Source organism: Rhinopithecus roxellana, chromosome 21 (assembly GCF_007565055.1).
Source record: "Rhinopithecus roxellana isolate Shanxi Qingling chromosome 21, ASM756505v1, whole genome shotgun sequence".
NCBI classification, from domain to species: Eukaryota; Metazoa; Chordata; class Mammalia; order Primates; family Cercopithecidae; genus Rhinopithecus; species Rhinopithecus roxellana.
This window is the reverse complement of record NC_044569.1, coordinates 5503348-5518885: the sequence shown is the minus strand read 5'-3', so window position 1 is coordinate 5518885 and position 15538 is coordinate 5503348. Positions and strand designations below refer to the sequence as shown.

The 15538-nt window shown below is 46.4% G+C and overlaps 2 protein-coding genes across 3 annotated transcripts in view; one reads left to right on the top strand and one right to left on the bottom strand.

Annotated features, from left to right (window-relative positions):
* Nucleotides 1–480: 480 nt before the first annotated feature.
* Nucleotides 481–2404, bottom strand: LOC115895531 (translation initiation factor IF-2-like). The gene is made up of 5 exons (XM_030926180.1): nt 2373–2404; nt 2099–2246; nt 1734–2016; nt 1164–1651; nt 481–927 (listed from the first exon to the last, which is right to left on the bottom strand). Exons 1-5 carry the CDS (start codon nt 2402–2404, stop codon nt 901–903), a joined length of 978 nt encoding a protein of 325 aa, XP_030782040.1. The 3' UTR covers nt 481–900.
* The window catches only part of SPIRE1 (spire type actin nucleation factor 1), a 190787-nt gene continuing 176657 nt past the window's right edge, over nt 1409–15538 (top strand). For both annotated transcript variants that reach the window (XM_010375678.2, XM_010375650.2), the window contains exon 1: nt 1409–1984. In XM_010375678.2, coding sequence (XP_010373980.2) covers nt 1648–1984 — 337 coding nt within the window. In that variant the 5' untranslated portion in view covers nt 1409–1647. The remainder of the gene's footprint in view (nt 1985–15538) is intronic.

Here is a 15538-nt window from a genome sequence, read left to right as displayed (position 1 = left end):
GTAGAGACAGGGTTTCACCATGTTGTCCAGGCTGGTCTCGAACTCCTGACCTCAGTGATCGGCCCGCCTCAGCCTCCCAAAGTGTTAGGATTACAGGCCAAAACCACCGCGCACGGCCCTCTTTCAATTTCTTAATCTTTTTCGTCCTGTTGCTTTTCTCCCTCCTCCCCATCCCAGCTGTATGTAAGATGGTATCTTATTTTCACAGACGGTTGTAATTTAAATAGACTGTTGTAGTTTCTACTGCAAGACACAACTGTTGAAAGCGTGATTTCTAACATTTTACATAAAACTGCTGTAAAAGGTTTACAGGAACTTAATACACATTGCCTATTTGGTTGATGCTTTCAGCACTCTGCAGGGCTTTCACACAGGGCTAGCCTCGGTGGAATTTTATCGATTAAATTCATCTACCAATGGGTGATTAATAATTATCCGTTTTATTGCATATTTAATAGGTGGAGGGGGCGGAATTCTTTATTTCTATGGCTAATTGCCCTCAGTTCAATTTTACCACTGTGATACTCATTCCACACGCTCTGATGAGTGTGGTACTTGAGACATTACCTTAGTGAGGGAAGGGACGAATGTTACAAATGAATCCGGAAGGACGCTGAAACTAACACCTGCAAATTATGTACGACATGTTTATATTCCAGGCCCTGGTTTAGCTTTTGGGAGACGTCAGTGAGGAAAACCCGTGAAGATCCCCATCCTTATGGTGCTTACCCTGAAGTTGGGAGTGGAGAGGGAGGTATTCAACCAGCAAGAAATCGGAATACGCGCAGAGCGGCCGCGGGGTCGGGGAAACTGCGGGAGGCTTTCAGGGCTCAGGGCCGGCGGGCAGGCTTCAGCGGGCCTGCATTTTCTTAGGCATCCGCTTCAGGCGGGTTCAAGTTCTCAACCAGACCTTCGGCCATCCAGCGCCTAGGGAACGTCAATGCGGGTGACTTCTCCCGCTGTGCAGGGCGGTGACCCGCGTTGGCGCGCTCAGTTCCCTGCCAGAGTTGGCTGGGGGCTTCCGTGATAACTGCGACCCCCTCTTGCCCCTGCGCCCTCCGACCGCGCGTGCGACCCCGGCCCCGCGTGTCCCCCACGCCCCACCACCCTGCACGCCCTACCCGCCCGCGCGTCCCCGCCGGACCGTGCGTCGCCGCCCTCACCATCGCGCCCCCAGCCGTGTGTCCCTTGCGACCGGGCCCCCGACCGCGCGTCACCACCTGCGACTCTACGAGCCCTGCGGGTCGCGGCCCACGAGAGACCGTGCGGCCATCTCGCCTCGAGGCCAGGCCGTCCTGCCTGGTCCTCACCTCCAGAGCGTGCATCCCCCGGCCCGTGCGGCCCCCTGAGGGGCGGGCGCTGGGCGGCGCCGGACTGCGCGAGGCGAGGCGGGGCGGGGCGCCGGACGCCATCGCGTCGCTACCGGCCGGCGGCGGTCTGCTCCGGACTGCAGCCGTGTCCTCGCCGCCCTCCTCTCGCCCACGCCTCCCGGGCACTCGCCTGGTACCGGCGGCGGCGGCGCGCGCGGCCGCGTTGGGCGGTGGCGGTTCCGGGGATGGTGAGGCGGCGGCGCGCGGAGACGATGCTCCGGGGCTGAGGAGACGCCGGCACACGGCGCGACTGCCGAGCGCAGCGCCCACCCGCGGGATGGCTCAGGCGGCCGGCCCGGCGGGCGGCGGGGAGCCGCGGGCTGAGGCGGTGGGCGGCGAGGGGCCGCGAGAGCCCGAGGCAGCCGACGGCGCGGCCGGGGGCTCGCAGGACGCGCTGAGCCTGGAGGAGATCCTGCGGCTCTACAACCAGCCCATCAACGAGGAGCAGGCGTGGGCCGTGTGCTACCAGTGCTGCGGCTCCCTGCGCGCCGCCGCCCGCCGCCGCCAGCCCCGCCGCCGTGTGCGCTCGGCCGCGCAGATCCGCGTCTGGAGGGACGGCGCCGTCACCCTGGCGCCCGCGGCCGACGACGCGGGAGAGCCGCCCCCCGTTGCGGGTGAGGCCGCCGGGCCCCTTTCCCTCGTAGTCCTTGGAACGCCCCCAGCTGGGCCGCCTTACCCTCAGCGTCCCCGGCCCTTCTGCCCCCTCCGCCCCGTTTGCCACGGGATACCCCCGGGAGGATCCGGCCGGGACCCGCAGGGGAGGGCGGCGTCAGGCCGTGGCGGGCCGGGGCCCCTCGGAGGTCAGAGCCTCGTGGCGGGCGGCGGCGCAGATCCGCTGTGCGGAGGGCGTTGGGGCGGCCCTGGGTGGGCCTGGGCCTGCGGGCCGCGGGGCGCTCGTCATTGTGCAGTCCGCGCGACAGCTGCCCGCGGCGCGTTTGGGAGCGGTGGGCTGGGCCCTGCTCCTGGCCAGCGGCCTGTGCGCCTCACGCCGTGTTTGCTGACGCACGGCCGGGTTCGCGGGGTGGGGAGGGCATCGCAGGCTCTACGTGGGGGCTCCGCGCGGATGCCGCTGTCGGGAACTCCGCACTCCTCACGGGAAGCTGGCAGTAGTCCACGTTAGACAGCCTTTCCTCGGTTCAGAAATGTACAGATGACTCTGAACCCTGAGGAGAATTCTGCTATTTGGGGAGAAATGGAAAAATAGATAAGTAATGATTTTTGGCTCTTGGACGTTAGAAAATACGATTACGTTCCTGTATGTGAAAATTGGTTGTGATGAAAAACAGGTTTGTAAAGCAAAAACTTGACAGGATGTCCGGATACAAAGAGAAAATGGGCCTTAGTTACGTCATTGTCTAATGCAAATTTTTCAGGATTATGACCTAAACAGTAATTTATAGCCAGGGTTTACTCAGATGCTCATTGAAGAGGAGGAGGAGGTTGAGGAAAGGTTTCTCTCAGCAGTTTTTTTCTAATTCATTCTTTTGAGAGGCAAGTCTATTAAAAACATAGAAAAACAATCTACCCTCACTTTTAGAAAGTTGATGGAAATGTCAAAATGTTGAAGGTGAAAGATGTAATTTCGAATTAATAAAATGACATTTAATGAAAACCCTTGTCTAACTTGATTAAAACAATGTTCCAGGTTATACTTATTCTTTCAGTTCCGCCAGAACATGTTTTTAATCTTTTGTTTTTTAGTGTCAGGTAAACACATTTTTATTTACATGCTTTTATCTTTTATTTTTTAGCATCAGGTAAACAAGTTTTTATTTAAAGCCATCTTTTTTTTTTTCTTTTGAGACGGAGTCTGGCTCTGTCGCCCAGGCTGGAGTGCAGTGGCCGGATCTCAGCTCACTGCAAGCTCCGCCTCCCGGGTTCACACCATTCTCCTGCCTCAGCCTCCCGAGTAGCTGGGACTACAGGCGCCGCCACCTCGCCCGGCTAGTTTTTTGTATTTTTAGTAGAGACGGGGTTTCACCGTGTTAGCCAGGATGGTCTCGATCTCCTGACCTCGTGATCCGCCCGTCTCGGCCTCCCAAGGTGCTGGGATTACAGGCTTGAGCCACCGCGCCCGGCCTAAAGCCATCTTTTTAATTATTCTTTTGAAACTATTTCAAATAGTTTTTTGTTTATTTGATTGGCTTATTGCTTTTAAACCTGGACTTAATCTTAGTGGGAAATACTTGCAATTATAATTTATAGTGTATTAATTGGTACAAAAAGATACATTTATAAAATACAGCAATGTCTGCCAGGTGCAGTGGCTCATGCCTGTAATCCCAGCACTTTGGGACGCTGAGGCAGGTGGATCACCTGAGGGTCAGGAGTTCGAGACCAGCCTGGCCAACATGGTGAAACCATGTTTCTACAAAAAATACAAAAATTAGCCAGGCGTGGTGGTGTGCCTGCCCCTGAAATACCAGCTATTCGGGAGGCTGAGGCGCGAGAATTGCTTGAACCTGGGAGGTGGAGGGTGCAGTGAGCGGAGATTGCACTACTGCACTCCCGCCTGGGTGACAGAGTGAGACCCCGTCAAAAAAGTAAAAATAAATAAATAAATAAATAAATAAATAAATAAATAAATAAAATACAGCAGTATCGTGCCTTGGGATTTAGCTGTTTCCAGAGGAAAAATGGTTGTGTGCAGCCTGCTTTGGAAGCAGCATTGGTAGTGGTGATTTCCAGAGAGAACAAGCCCCCAGTTTACATTGTCTTGTCACTGAAACTTAATCCCAAAATAGTGTAGTTTTGTTGTCAAAGATAGATTCTCGTGGGTGGGTTTTTTGTTTTTTTGTTTTTTGGTCTGAACCATATGTTGAAATGGATTATTTTTTACATCACTAGTGTGAGTGATAACATGTTGATCTCAGTGTAATAAACTGCGTTTATGGAGAAAATAGTGAGTGGAGTTGTTCTCCACAATTCGTAATAGGTTTATAATTCTCTTTCTCAGTTCTGCTCCTGACCTGCGCGACCAGTTATGGAGAAGCCTCATCAAAGTTGCTGATAGAGACTTGAGCGTTTTCTGTTGACTAAAATTATGTAGAAGTTCATACTAAAATATTAGTTTATTTCCTCATGGGATTTAAGAATAGTTGCATGGCTCAGGAGGATACACAGTCTTCTGAAGATGTTATCTTGATTCTTAAACTTGATGAATAATTTGGTGGTGTGCACACTTAAAAATTCTCTCCTTCCTTCCTTCCTTCCTTCCTTCCTTCCTTCCTTCCTTCCTTCCTTCCTTCCTTCCTTCCTTTCTTTCTTTCTTTCTATCTTTCTTTCTTTTTCTCTCTTTCTTTTCTTTTTCTTTTCTTTCTTTTTTTTTTTTGACAGGGTCTTGCTGTATTGCCCAGGCTGCTGAAGGCTGGAGTGCGGTGGTGTAGTCATAGCTCATTGCAGCCTGGAACTCCTGGGCTTACGTGATCCAACTGCCTTGGCCTCCCAAAGTGCTGGCGTTACAGATGTAATCCACCTTGCCCAATCTCTCTTTTTCTTTTTTTTTTTTTTTTTTTTTTTTTTGAGATGGAGTCTCCCTCTGTCGCTCAGGCTGAAGTGCAGTGGCGCAATCTCGGCTCACTGCAATCTCTGCCTCCCAGGTTCAAGCGATTCTCCTGCCTCAGCCTCCCAAGTACCTGGGACTACAGGCATGCACTACCATGCCCAGCTAATTTTTGTATTTTTAGTAGAGACGGGGTTTCACCATGTTGGCCAGGATGGTGTTGATCTCTTGACGTCATGATCTTCCTGCCTCGGCCTCCCAAAGTGCTGGGATTGTAGGCATGAGCCACCACGCCTGACTTCTTTTTTCTCTTTTTAAGGAACGTTTGTATTCATGAGACTTCCATTGTAGGAACGAGTTGGGGAAAATAAGTTAAAAACTTTTTTTTCTTTTTTTTTTGAGATGGAGTCTCGCTCAGTCGCCCAGGCTGGAGTGCGGTGGTGCGATCTTGGCTCACTGCAAGCTTGCAAGCTCTGCCTCCTGGGTTCACGCCATTCTCCTGCCTCAGTCTCCAGAGTAGCTGGGACTAAAGACGCCTGCCACCACACCTGGCTGATTTTTTTGTATTTTTAGTGGAGACGGGATTTCACCGTGTTAGCCAGGATGATCTCGATCTCCTGACCTCGTGGTCCGCCCATCTCGGCCTCCCAAAGTGCTGGGATTACAGGCATGAACCACCGTGCCCGGCCAAAATTTTTTTTTTTTTGAGCACTTCTTTTTTTTTCTTTTGAGATGGAGTCTCACTCTGTTTTCCAGGCTGGAGTGCAGTGGTATGGTCTCGGCTCACTGCAACCTCTGCCTCCAGGGTTCAAGCAATTCTCTTGCCTCAGCCTCCCAAGTAGCTGGGATTATAGTTGTGTACCACCATGCCCGGCTAATTTTTGTATTTTTAGTAGAGATGGGTTTTCACCGTGTTGGCTGGGCTGGTCTCGAACTCCTGACCTCAGGTGATCCACCCGCCTCAGCTTCCCACAGTGCTGGGATTACAGAATTGAGCCACTGTGCTGACCACACTTTATTTTTCGTTGTATTTATCATGATTATATGTAGTTAGCAATCTGCAACATTTATGTTTTCACATCCATTGATTTCTTTTTTTTTTTTTTCTCTTTTTGTTTTGAGACGGAGTTTTGCTCTTGTTGCCCAGGCTGGAGTGCAATGGTGCAATCTCGGCTCACCGCCACTTCTGCCTCCCAGGTTCAAGCAGTTCTCCTGCCTCAGCCTCCCGAGTAGCTGGGATTACAGACATGCGCTATGACGCCTGGCTAATTTTGTATTTTTAGTAGAAACGGGGTTTCCCCATGTTGCCCAGGCTGGTCACAAACTTCCTACCTCAGTGATCCACCAGCCTCGGCCTCCCAAAGTTCTGTGATTACAGGCGCAAGGCCCTGCGCCCAGCCTGATATATTTTCTAAATGGACGTTTAGGGAAGTTAAGTGATTAGTAACTCTTTGAATCAAATCTCCGTCTTTTAGTCTCTAGGCTTTGTAGTGTTGTGGAATGAAGCCTTTGGTTTGAGTTTGTATTGTGATTCTTCCCCTTAGATAAGTGACAGTGAGTAAGTTCCCCAATCCCCCTGAGTCTAGCCTTCTGTGTAAAATCAGAATGTATGGTTGTTTTCACCGGGTTGGGGCATAAGTGAGGATAATACATGTCAAGTGGCAAGACTTGCTGTATAGCAGGTACTCAGTAGGTTTGAGTTTCCTTCCTCCCCTAACCCTGTGGACCTTTCTCACCACCATACTGTCTCTAGTCCATCTGTTTTATGTTTTTACCAAGAGTTGGGGTAAATGTCAAGGTCAGAGTTTCTTAACTTTGGCACTGTTGGCATTTTTGGCTGAATAATTCTTTGTTGTGGTGGCTGTCCTGTGCAGCATCCGTGATTTGATCTCTTAACACTGGATGCCAGTAAGCCCCTCCCCTGCAAATTGTGACTTTAAAAAAGTCTCTATCCATTGCCAAATGTTCCGTAGGGTGCAAAATCGTCCCCGTTGAGAACCACTGCTCTAGCAGATGGCGCCCAGGATTGCGTTCAGGGTGGAGAAATGGATTCTTGCTGTAATCCTCCAGTGAGTGAATCCTTCTGCAGGCCATTGTCACTCTGTTGTTGAGCTGAATGAGTCCTGCTGGTTCTTGCCAGTACCAGCAGTATCACTCCATTTAGTCCTTTTAGAATAAATAGTACTTCATAGGCTTTACTGACTTTTTGGGGGACTGAATGTAGTAGTAATTGATTTTAAATCTTTTTTACTTTTAACAGTATTGATACATCTGAGAAGGGTTAGATTCAGTTTGAATGAAATAAATAGAAATACGCTGTAAGAAAAATAGAAAAATGTTGAAAGGTGTCAGAGGCATGGAAATGAGACCAATGAAGAAAAAAAAATGAAGAATTAGTAAGTTTATTTAGCATTCAGGTAAAACTTTGAGCCGTATTGCTAGCATGGTCATAAAAGCAGTGGGATATGGGACACAGGGAGATAAATTCAAGAAAAAGGAAAGGCTAGCTTTTTAGAGGATCTCTTGAAAGTAAAAATGATTAAATTATGTATAACGTCTTGAAATGAGCAGTATGGTTAAGATGTATTTCTGTGATGACAGGAGGATAGATTGCTTAGAATCAAGAGAGTTTATGATTCTTGTTAGGTGGCTTAACATTTTATTTTCTGCAGTGTTTATGTAGTCGTAATAAGACTTTGTTGTTTGGGAAAATTTATTAGGTACAAGTTGATGAAGTTTTAACTTTCACACCCTTAATTAAGGGGTTAAAGACACGCAGGCTCTTCGTGTACTCATAAGTATACCTGACTGGCAATTAGAGTACATTTTGGTATACAGGGTCTTTAGAAAGTAGTGACTGATGCAATTTAGGTTATAGTCTACATCTTCACATGGTTAAAAAGCATTTGCTTTTCTGGAATGCCACAAAGAATTATTTAATAGCAGTGGTATTAGAGATTAGAATCGTGTGTGGTCTCATAGTCTTTGAGGACTTAAATACCCATCTGACAACAATCATTTATTTTAAATTTTGCTTTCAAAATTTTTGATGTACCTTTAGTTTAGATGTATAAAGCATAATTTAAAAATTATGGCCATATGTTGATTTAAAATAATCTTAAGGTTGGTGGAAGGTTTTCCTGAAAGGAACAATGAATGCTTGTGTGCATACTAATAAAGGGATCCCTTGAGAATGGTTTCTTGGTATAGGGAACATTCAGGCTTTGTTTGGGTTTTGAAAAGAGGATATGATCAGTCAAGCTTCTCAGCAAGGTTCATGCTAATTTGGAGGGGAAGACGGTCTTGGAATAAAATCCTGTTTGATTTTAAAGAGAGAATATTTGTGGGAAAAGATTGAAATAGTGAAAAAATGTTTTTCTTTTTTTTTTTTTTGAGACAGAGTCTCATTCTGTCGCCCAGGCTGGAGTGCAGTGGCGCAATCTCGGCTCACTGCAGCCTCCACTTCCTGGGTTCAAGCGATTCTCCTGCCTCAGCCTCCAGAGTAGCTGGGACTACAGGCACGTGCCACCACACCTGGCTAATTTTTGTATTTTTAGTAGACACAGGGTTTCACCACGTTGGCCAGGATGGTTTCCATCTCCTGACCTTGTGATCCGCCCACCTCAGCCTCCCAAAGTGCTGGGATTACAGGCGTGAGCCACCGCACCCAGCAAAAAAATGTTTAAAAACATTTTTTTTTGGTCCGCTTTTTCTGTATTTCTTGTGTTCCCATCCTGATCATTAAAGGAAAGGAATATATGAAGTATATGCGTAGGTTTCCAGAGTAGGTAGTGGGGGTGAATGGTAGAATTAGAGATTGATGAAATGCCTTATCAGTTACAGTAAGATAAAAATTATTCTCTTTGAATAATAAGTTCAAATATGTCAAGTTAATTCAATCTAACAAATATACTTTGAGTTCCTACTATGTACAAGTGATGTTCTAGTTTTACCTGGGTGATGTAAGGGTAAATAGTTCTAGGATTATAGAAGAGAAAATAAAACAAACACAGTGGTAAATATACCATGAATAGTATATTTACACAGGCCCCTTGTAAGTGTGTGGGAGGAGCCTTAACAGTATGTTTAGATGTTCATTTGCAAAATTAAGATTTTAGCTGTAATTGGATAAGACTGCTATCCCCCCCCCTTTTTTTTTTTGAGGCAAGGTCTCGCTCTGTCACCCAGGCTGGAGGGCAGTGGCTTGATCGGCTCACTGCAACTTTGACCTCCCAGATTCAAGCAATCCTCCCACCTCAGCTTCCCGAGTAGCTGGGACTACAGGCGTGTGTTACCATGCCTGGGTAAGTTTTTTTTTTGTTGTTTTTTTGAGACGGAGGCTGGCTCTGTCACCAGGCTGGAGTGCAGTGGCGCAATCTCAGCTCACTACAACCTCTGCCTCCCAGGTTCAAGCGATTCTCCTGCCTCAGCCTCCCGAGTAGCTGGTACTACAGGCACGTGCCACCACACCAAGCTAATTTTTTGTATTTTTGGTAGGGACGCAGTTTCACCATATTAGCCAGGATGGTCTCAAACTCCTGACTTTGTGATCTGCCCGCCTCAGCCTCCCAAAGTGCTGGGATTCCAGGCGTAAGCCACCGCACCTGGCCCATGCCTGGGTAATTTTTATATAGTTCTTTAGAGACAGGGATTTTGCGGCCGGGCGCGGTGGCTCACGCCTGTAATCCCAGCACTTTGGGAGGCCGAGACGGGCGGATCACGAGGTCAGGAGATCGAGACCATCCTGGCTAACACCGTGAAACCCGGTCTCTACTAAAAATACAAAAACTAGCTGGGTGAGGTGGCGGCGCCTGTAGTCCCAGCTACTCGGGAGGCTGAGGCAGGAGAATGGCGTAAACCCGGGAGAGGGAGCTTGCAGTGAGCTGAGATCCGGCCACTGCACTCCAGCCTGGGCGACAGAGCGAGACTCCGTCTCAAAAAAAAAAAAAAAAGAGAGACAGGGATTTTGCCATGTTGCCCAGGTTTGTCTGGAACTTCTGGGCTCAAGTGATTTGCCCACCTTGGCCTACCAAAGTGCTAGAATTGCAGGTGTGAGCCACCGTGCCTGGCCTGCTGTCACTTTTGTTTGTTTGTTTATTTTGAGACAGAGTCTCACTTTGTCGCCCAGGCTGGAGTGCAGTGGCACGATGTTGGGTCACTGCAACCTACACCTCCCAGGTTCAAGCAATTCTTATACCTCAGCCTCCTGAATAGCTGGGATTGCATGCACATGCCACTGAGCCTGGCTAATTTTTGTATTTTTAGTAGAGACGAGGTTTTACCATATTGGCCACGCTGGTCTCAAAGTCTTGGGCTCGTATCTGCCTGCCTTGGTCTCCCAAAGTGTTGGGATTACAGGCGTGAGCCACCAAGCCTGGCCTGCTGTCACTTTTGGTTCCAATTTACCATGTAATATATTTCCATTTCTGTTGGGTCGTAAGAGAGGGGTCACAGGAGTTTTGGAGAGAAATTTTGGAATAAATGCATTTGTGGTTTTATATCTGTGTTTCTACTTTTGCAGGGGGAAACAGTAGAAAGAATTTAGTCATCTACAGATATTAGTCCTCAAGTAAGTTAGGACTCTTAGGAAACCATTGGCCTCACTAAGAGTTTTGACTAAACTTTAGAAGAAAGAAATCATTGAGCTATCAAGGACTATATGTTGATAAGAGATGATGAGTTGCATTCTGCTTGTTATTTATGGAAGGTCAGATTCACTCTCCTGCGTCATTGGTCCTATAAAATAACAGCAGTTCTCATCCTCCTTTGGTAACAGTGTCATTAGAGCTGTATATATTTCCCTTTTAGTTCTTGTTGGCTAAGTAGAAAAAAGGAAAATATCTTCTTTCAGATATTTGTTTAAAACTATGAAGGAAATATTGTGTTACCAAATGTGGTGGGAATGTTTAGTGAATTTATTTATTTTTTTTTTATTTTTAAGAGCCAGGGTCTTTCTCTGTCAGAGCTCAGGCTGGAGTGCAGTGGTATGATGATAGCTCACTGCAGTACCCAGCTCCTGGGTTCAAGCAGTCTTCTTCCTACCTTATCCTCCCAAGTAACTGGGACCACAGGTGTGTGCTGCCACTTCTGGCTAATTTTTTTTTTTTTGGTAGAGAAAAATGTTGCCCAGACTGCTCTTGAACTCCTGACCTCAAATGATCCACCTGCTTCAGTCTCACGAAGTGCTGAAACTGCAGGTGCGAGCCACTGTGCCTGACCAAACTTTTTATTTTAGGATAATTTTAGAGTTACAGAAAAGTTGAAAAGATAATACAGCTAATTCTTATTTGCCCGTCACCCAGTTCCCCTAATGTTAACATCTTATATTATTGTGGTATATTTGTCAAAACTGAAAAAGCAACATTGATGCATTGCCATTAACTAAACTCCAGACTTCATTTGGGTTTCCCCAGTTTTTCTATTAATGCCCTTTCTGTTTCTTTCTTTTTTTCTTTTCTTCTTTTTTTTTTTTTTTGAGACGGAGTTTTGGTCTTGTTGTCTAGGCTGGAGTGCAATGGCGCCATCTTGGGTTGCCACAACCTCTACCTCCTGGGTTCAAGGGATTCTCCTACCTCAGCCTCCTGAGTAGCTCAGATTACAGGCGCCAGCCACCACACCTGGCTAATTTTGTATTTTTAGTAGTTTCTCCATGTTGGTCAGGCTGGTCTCAAACTCCTGACCTCAGGTGATCCGCCCGCCTCGGCCTCCCAAAGTGCTGGCGTGAGCCACCGCACCGGGCCTTAGTGTCCTTTTTCTATTGCAGAAATCCCATCCGAGATACCGTATTGCATTTAGTCATCATGTCTCCTTAGTTTCTTCTGGTTTGTGACAGTTTGTCATGACCTTGACAGTCTTGGCGAGTACTGGTCAGCGGTTTTGTCAAATGTCCCTCCATTTGGACTTGCCTGATACTTTTATGGCTAGACTGGGTTGTAGTTTTGGGGGAAGAATACCAGCGAGGTGAAGGGCTCCCCTGATCACATCGTGTTGGGGCACATGATAAACTGTGACATCAGTGGTTACGATAACCTGGACACTTGATTAAGACAGTGTTAGGTTTCTCCACTAAAAAGTTACTATTTTTACTTTTTTTTAATATGTTGTTTTTTAGAAAGGAGTCATTAATTCCAGCCTGCATTCAAGGATGGGGCCAGGTAATTAAACCACTTCCTGGAGACATGAAGATCTTCTTAAAGTTATTTTGAATTCTGAGAAGAAGATTTGTGACTTCTCCTCCATTTTCTTATGTATTCAGTCATTTGTTTATATCAGTCTGGATTGACATACATTTTGTACTTTGGTTGTTTTGTTACTCAGATTGTTCCCGCCGTGGCCACCATTGGGTGCTCCTTAGGCTTGGCTCCCATGTTCCTTTGATATGCAGCCCTCCCTCTGTCTGGTGGAGCACGCCCTTGCTTTCTGGCACTACAAGATGTTTCAGGGCTCGTCTTATATATTTTCTGCCCCATCCCTAGAGTCATCCATATTTCCAGGGAGCTCTTGTTTCTTTTATTGGAGAATGTTGTTTAGAAACCATGATCTTAGCACTGGGTATGCTTGTTGCTTACTGTTTTGTTTTTATTTATTTTTTAAAGTTGTAGTCTTGCTCTGTTGCCCAGGTGGGAGTGCAGTGATGTGATCACAGCTCTTTGTAAGTTTGAACTTCTGGGTACAAGTGATCCTTCCACCTCAGCCTCCTGAGTAGCTGGGACTATAAATGCACAACACCACTCCTGGCTAATTGTTTTGTTTGTTTTTTCTAGAGACAGGGTCTCTCACTATATTGCCCAGGCTGGTCTTGAACCCCGTTCAAGTGGTCTTCCTGCCTCAGCTTCCCAAAGTGCTGGGATTACAGGTGTGATCCACTGCGCCTGCCCTGTTTTTAATATAGAAGAAGAAATGTTAAAGAATTTAGTTTTGATTTTCAAACTCCAGATGGATATTTGGGTTTCAGATATCAACTTACTGGATAGTAGGAATAATACCACTATGAACATTGCTGCTTGTGTCTTTTGGTGAACAAATATAGTGTTTTTGTTGAGTATGTGTCTAAAAGTGCAATTGCTAATTCGTGACATGTGGTCAACAGAAGTAGGTATTGCCAGAAATTTTCCAAAGTGATTGTATCTCACAGACTTTTAAAATTAAAACCAATATGAAACATTAGTATAAATTTATTTATTTATTTATTTATTTATTTATTTATTTTTTTTGAGGCAGAGTCTCGCTCTGTCGCCCGGACTGGAGTGCAATGGCCGGATCTCAGCTCACTGCAAGCTCCGCCTCCCGGGTTTACGCCATTCTGCCTCAGCCTCCCGAGTAGCTGGGACTACAGGCGCCCGCCACTTCGCCCGGCTAGTTTTTGTATTTTTAGTAGAGATGGGGTTTCACCGTGTTAGCCAGGATGGTCTCGATCTCCTGACCTCGTGATCCGCCCATCTCGGCCTCCCAAAGTGCTGGGATTACAGGCTTGAGCCACCGCGCCCGGCCACATTAGTATAAATTTAAAGAGGATTTGATTAGGGTTAGGTATATGGAGGAGTTATATTCCTAATAATACCAAACTGCTGGCTTCTGAAAACCGTGACTCTTAGGTGTTTTTATACTAATTGTGCTAATGCTTTTTTTTTTTTTTTTTTTTTTTTTTTTTATGAGTCAGAGTTTTGCTCTTGTTGCCCAGGCTGGAGGGCAATCCTGCGATCTTGGCTCACTGCAGCCTCCACCTCCCGGGTTCAAGTGATTCTCCTGCCTCAGCCTCCGTGGTAGCTGAGATTACAGGCATGCACTACCACGCCTGGCTGATTTTGTATTTTTAGTAGAGACGGAGTTTCACCATGTTGATCAGGCTGGTCTCAAACTCCAGACTTCGAGTGATACACCCCCCTCTGCCTCCCAAAGTGCTGGGATTACAGGTGTCAACCACTGTGCCGGGCCTAATGCATTTTTAAAAATTGAGTCTATGGTCTTTTTCTGTCATATTTCCCATTTTCTCTCCCATCCCTTAATTTAGTTAGAAGTTAAGTTCCTATCTAATATACTCCTTTAATATCTTGTATTTTGGAGAGAGAAAAATATAAATACAGATAATTGATGGGTAGTGCTAGAATGTCACTAACAATCCCCATAGGTTGCCTGGTCCCAGGGTTTGTTCATGTCTTCCTGGATTTTTAGTGGAAATACCATATTAGAGCTATTTCCATTACATGATTTCATGTATTCATTTCACCAATATTTGAGCGCCTTCTGAGTGCACTGGGCCAGATGTTGACGATACCAAGAGGCATAAAGTGCACTCAGACCTTCAAGAAGCTCGTAGATGCAGAAACTAACACAGTACCTACCGTGCAGTAATTCTAAAATAGTGAAGATGTGCAGAAAAACCATGAGAGCCCAGAGAACAGAGTGGCTGACCCTGCCTGGTGACGGTAGGTGAGTGTTACAGAGGAGATCTGGTTTCTGGAGGTCTCCAGGATGGGGCTGTAGCATAAAAGGAAGGCTATGTGAGGCAGAAGCAGCAGCAATTGGAAAGGCTTGGATATGCAGAGGACGTTATATGGTGCTCAGAGAGCAGCAGTACATGGATGGCAAGTGCGACATTTGTGCTGCCACCCACTTTCGCATGCCGAAAGCAGATAACTGCTAATCAGTTACCGCATTTTTTGCTGCCGAATGTATAAGCAGCCTTAAGAGTTCTCAACAGGATGCTTCAGGTGGCCACTACCAATTACTTGGAGTTGGCACGTGAGGTTAAACCTGTTTGTCTTCTTTGTAGTGGGTGTTCACTGTGCCTGGAGCAGAGGATGTGTGTGGGAGTGGGGGGAGTGAGAAGGGCTGGAAAGGCACGTTGGCTGGGATCAGATGATGAAGGACTTTTTACCAGCCACATGGTCGAGTGTGTATTTATAGTCTGTACAGGCAGTGTAGAGCCATGGAAGGGTTTTAAGCAGGAAAATGATGTAAGCAGATTACTCTTTTTAGAAAGATAAATGTAGGGGCTTTGTAGATGTATTGAATTGGGTAAAATGGAGGGCAAAGACACCAGTAGGCATTTTATACTTATCTTTAGATCTTTGTAGCCTTTAAGTTGCTAAACCAGTTAGGAGTGTTATGGCTGTTCAAGCAGGAGATGATGGGGGTCTGAATTAGGGCAGTAGAAATGGAGAGAAAGAATCAGATTGAGAGTGATTTAGGAAATAGGACAGGGTATAGCTCTTCCACTTTTTATGTGTGGGTGAGAAAGAGGAAGGATTGTTCAAAGGCTCTGACTTCTTGCCTGGGTGCTTGGGTGACAGGGTAGGCAGGAGGGGCAAGTTAGGATGGGAAGATAGATGATGATTTATACTTGTTGGAAATTAAATTGGCCTGGAAAATATTTTATCCTGTGGAGTCATGTTGATTCCCACCACGTTCCTTTGCTGCCTTGCAGATAATTGCAAATCAGCTAATTGAATATCACACCATAACATGGAGAGAACTAAGAGCTGGCTACAGAAGATGCGGTTTTGATTCTTTTGGCTCTGATGCTTACTGTTGAATAGTTATAACCTCAGGGAAGCCATTTAACTGTTTCTGATGCTGATACTCTCTTATTTTTTTTTTCTCTTGTATTCTTTTTTTTGTGTTTGTGGAGACCAGGTTTTGTCATGTTCCCCAGGCTGGTCTTGAA

Excerpts from the sequence above, each read along its gene's own strand:
- LOC115895531 (XM_030926180.1), bottom strand. The coding sequence starts at position 2,404 with ATGCCCTCCCCACCCCGCGAACCCGGCCGTGC. Across the intron at positions 2,017-2,098 it reads CCGGCCGGATCCTCCCGGGG|GACTACGAGGGAAAGGGGCC; the intron begins GTATCCCGTGGC and ends GGGCGTTCCAAG. Across the intron at positions 928-1,163 it reads ACACGGCTGGGGGCGCGATG|GCGCTGGATGGCCGAAGGTC; the intron begins GTGAGGGCGGCG and ends GACGTTCCCTAG.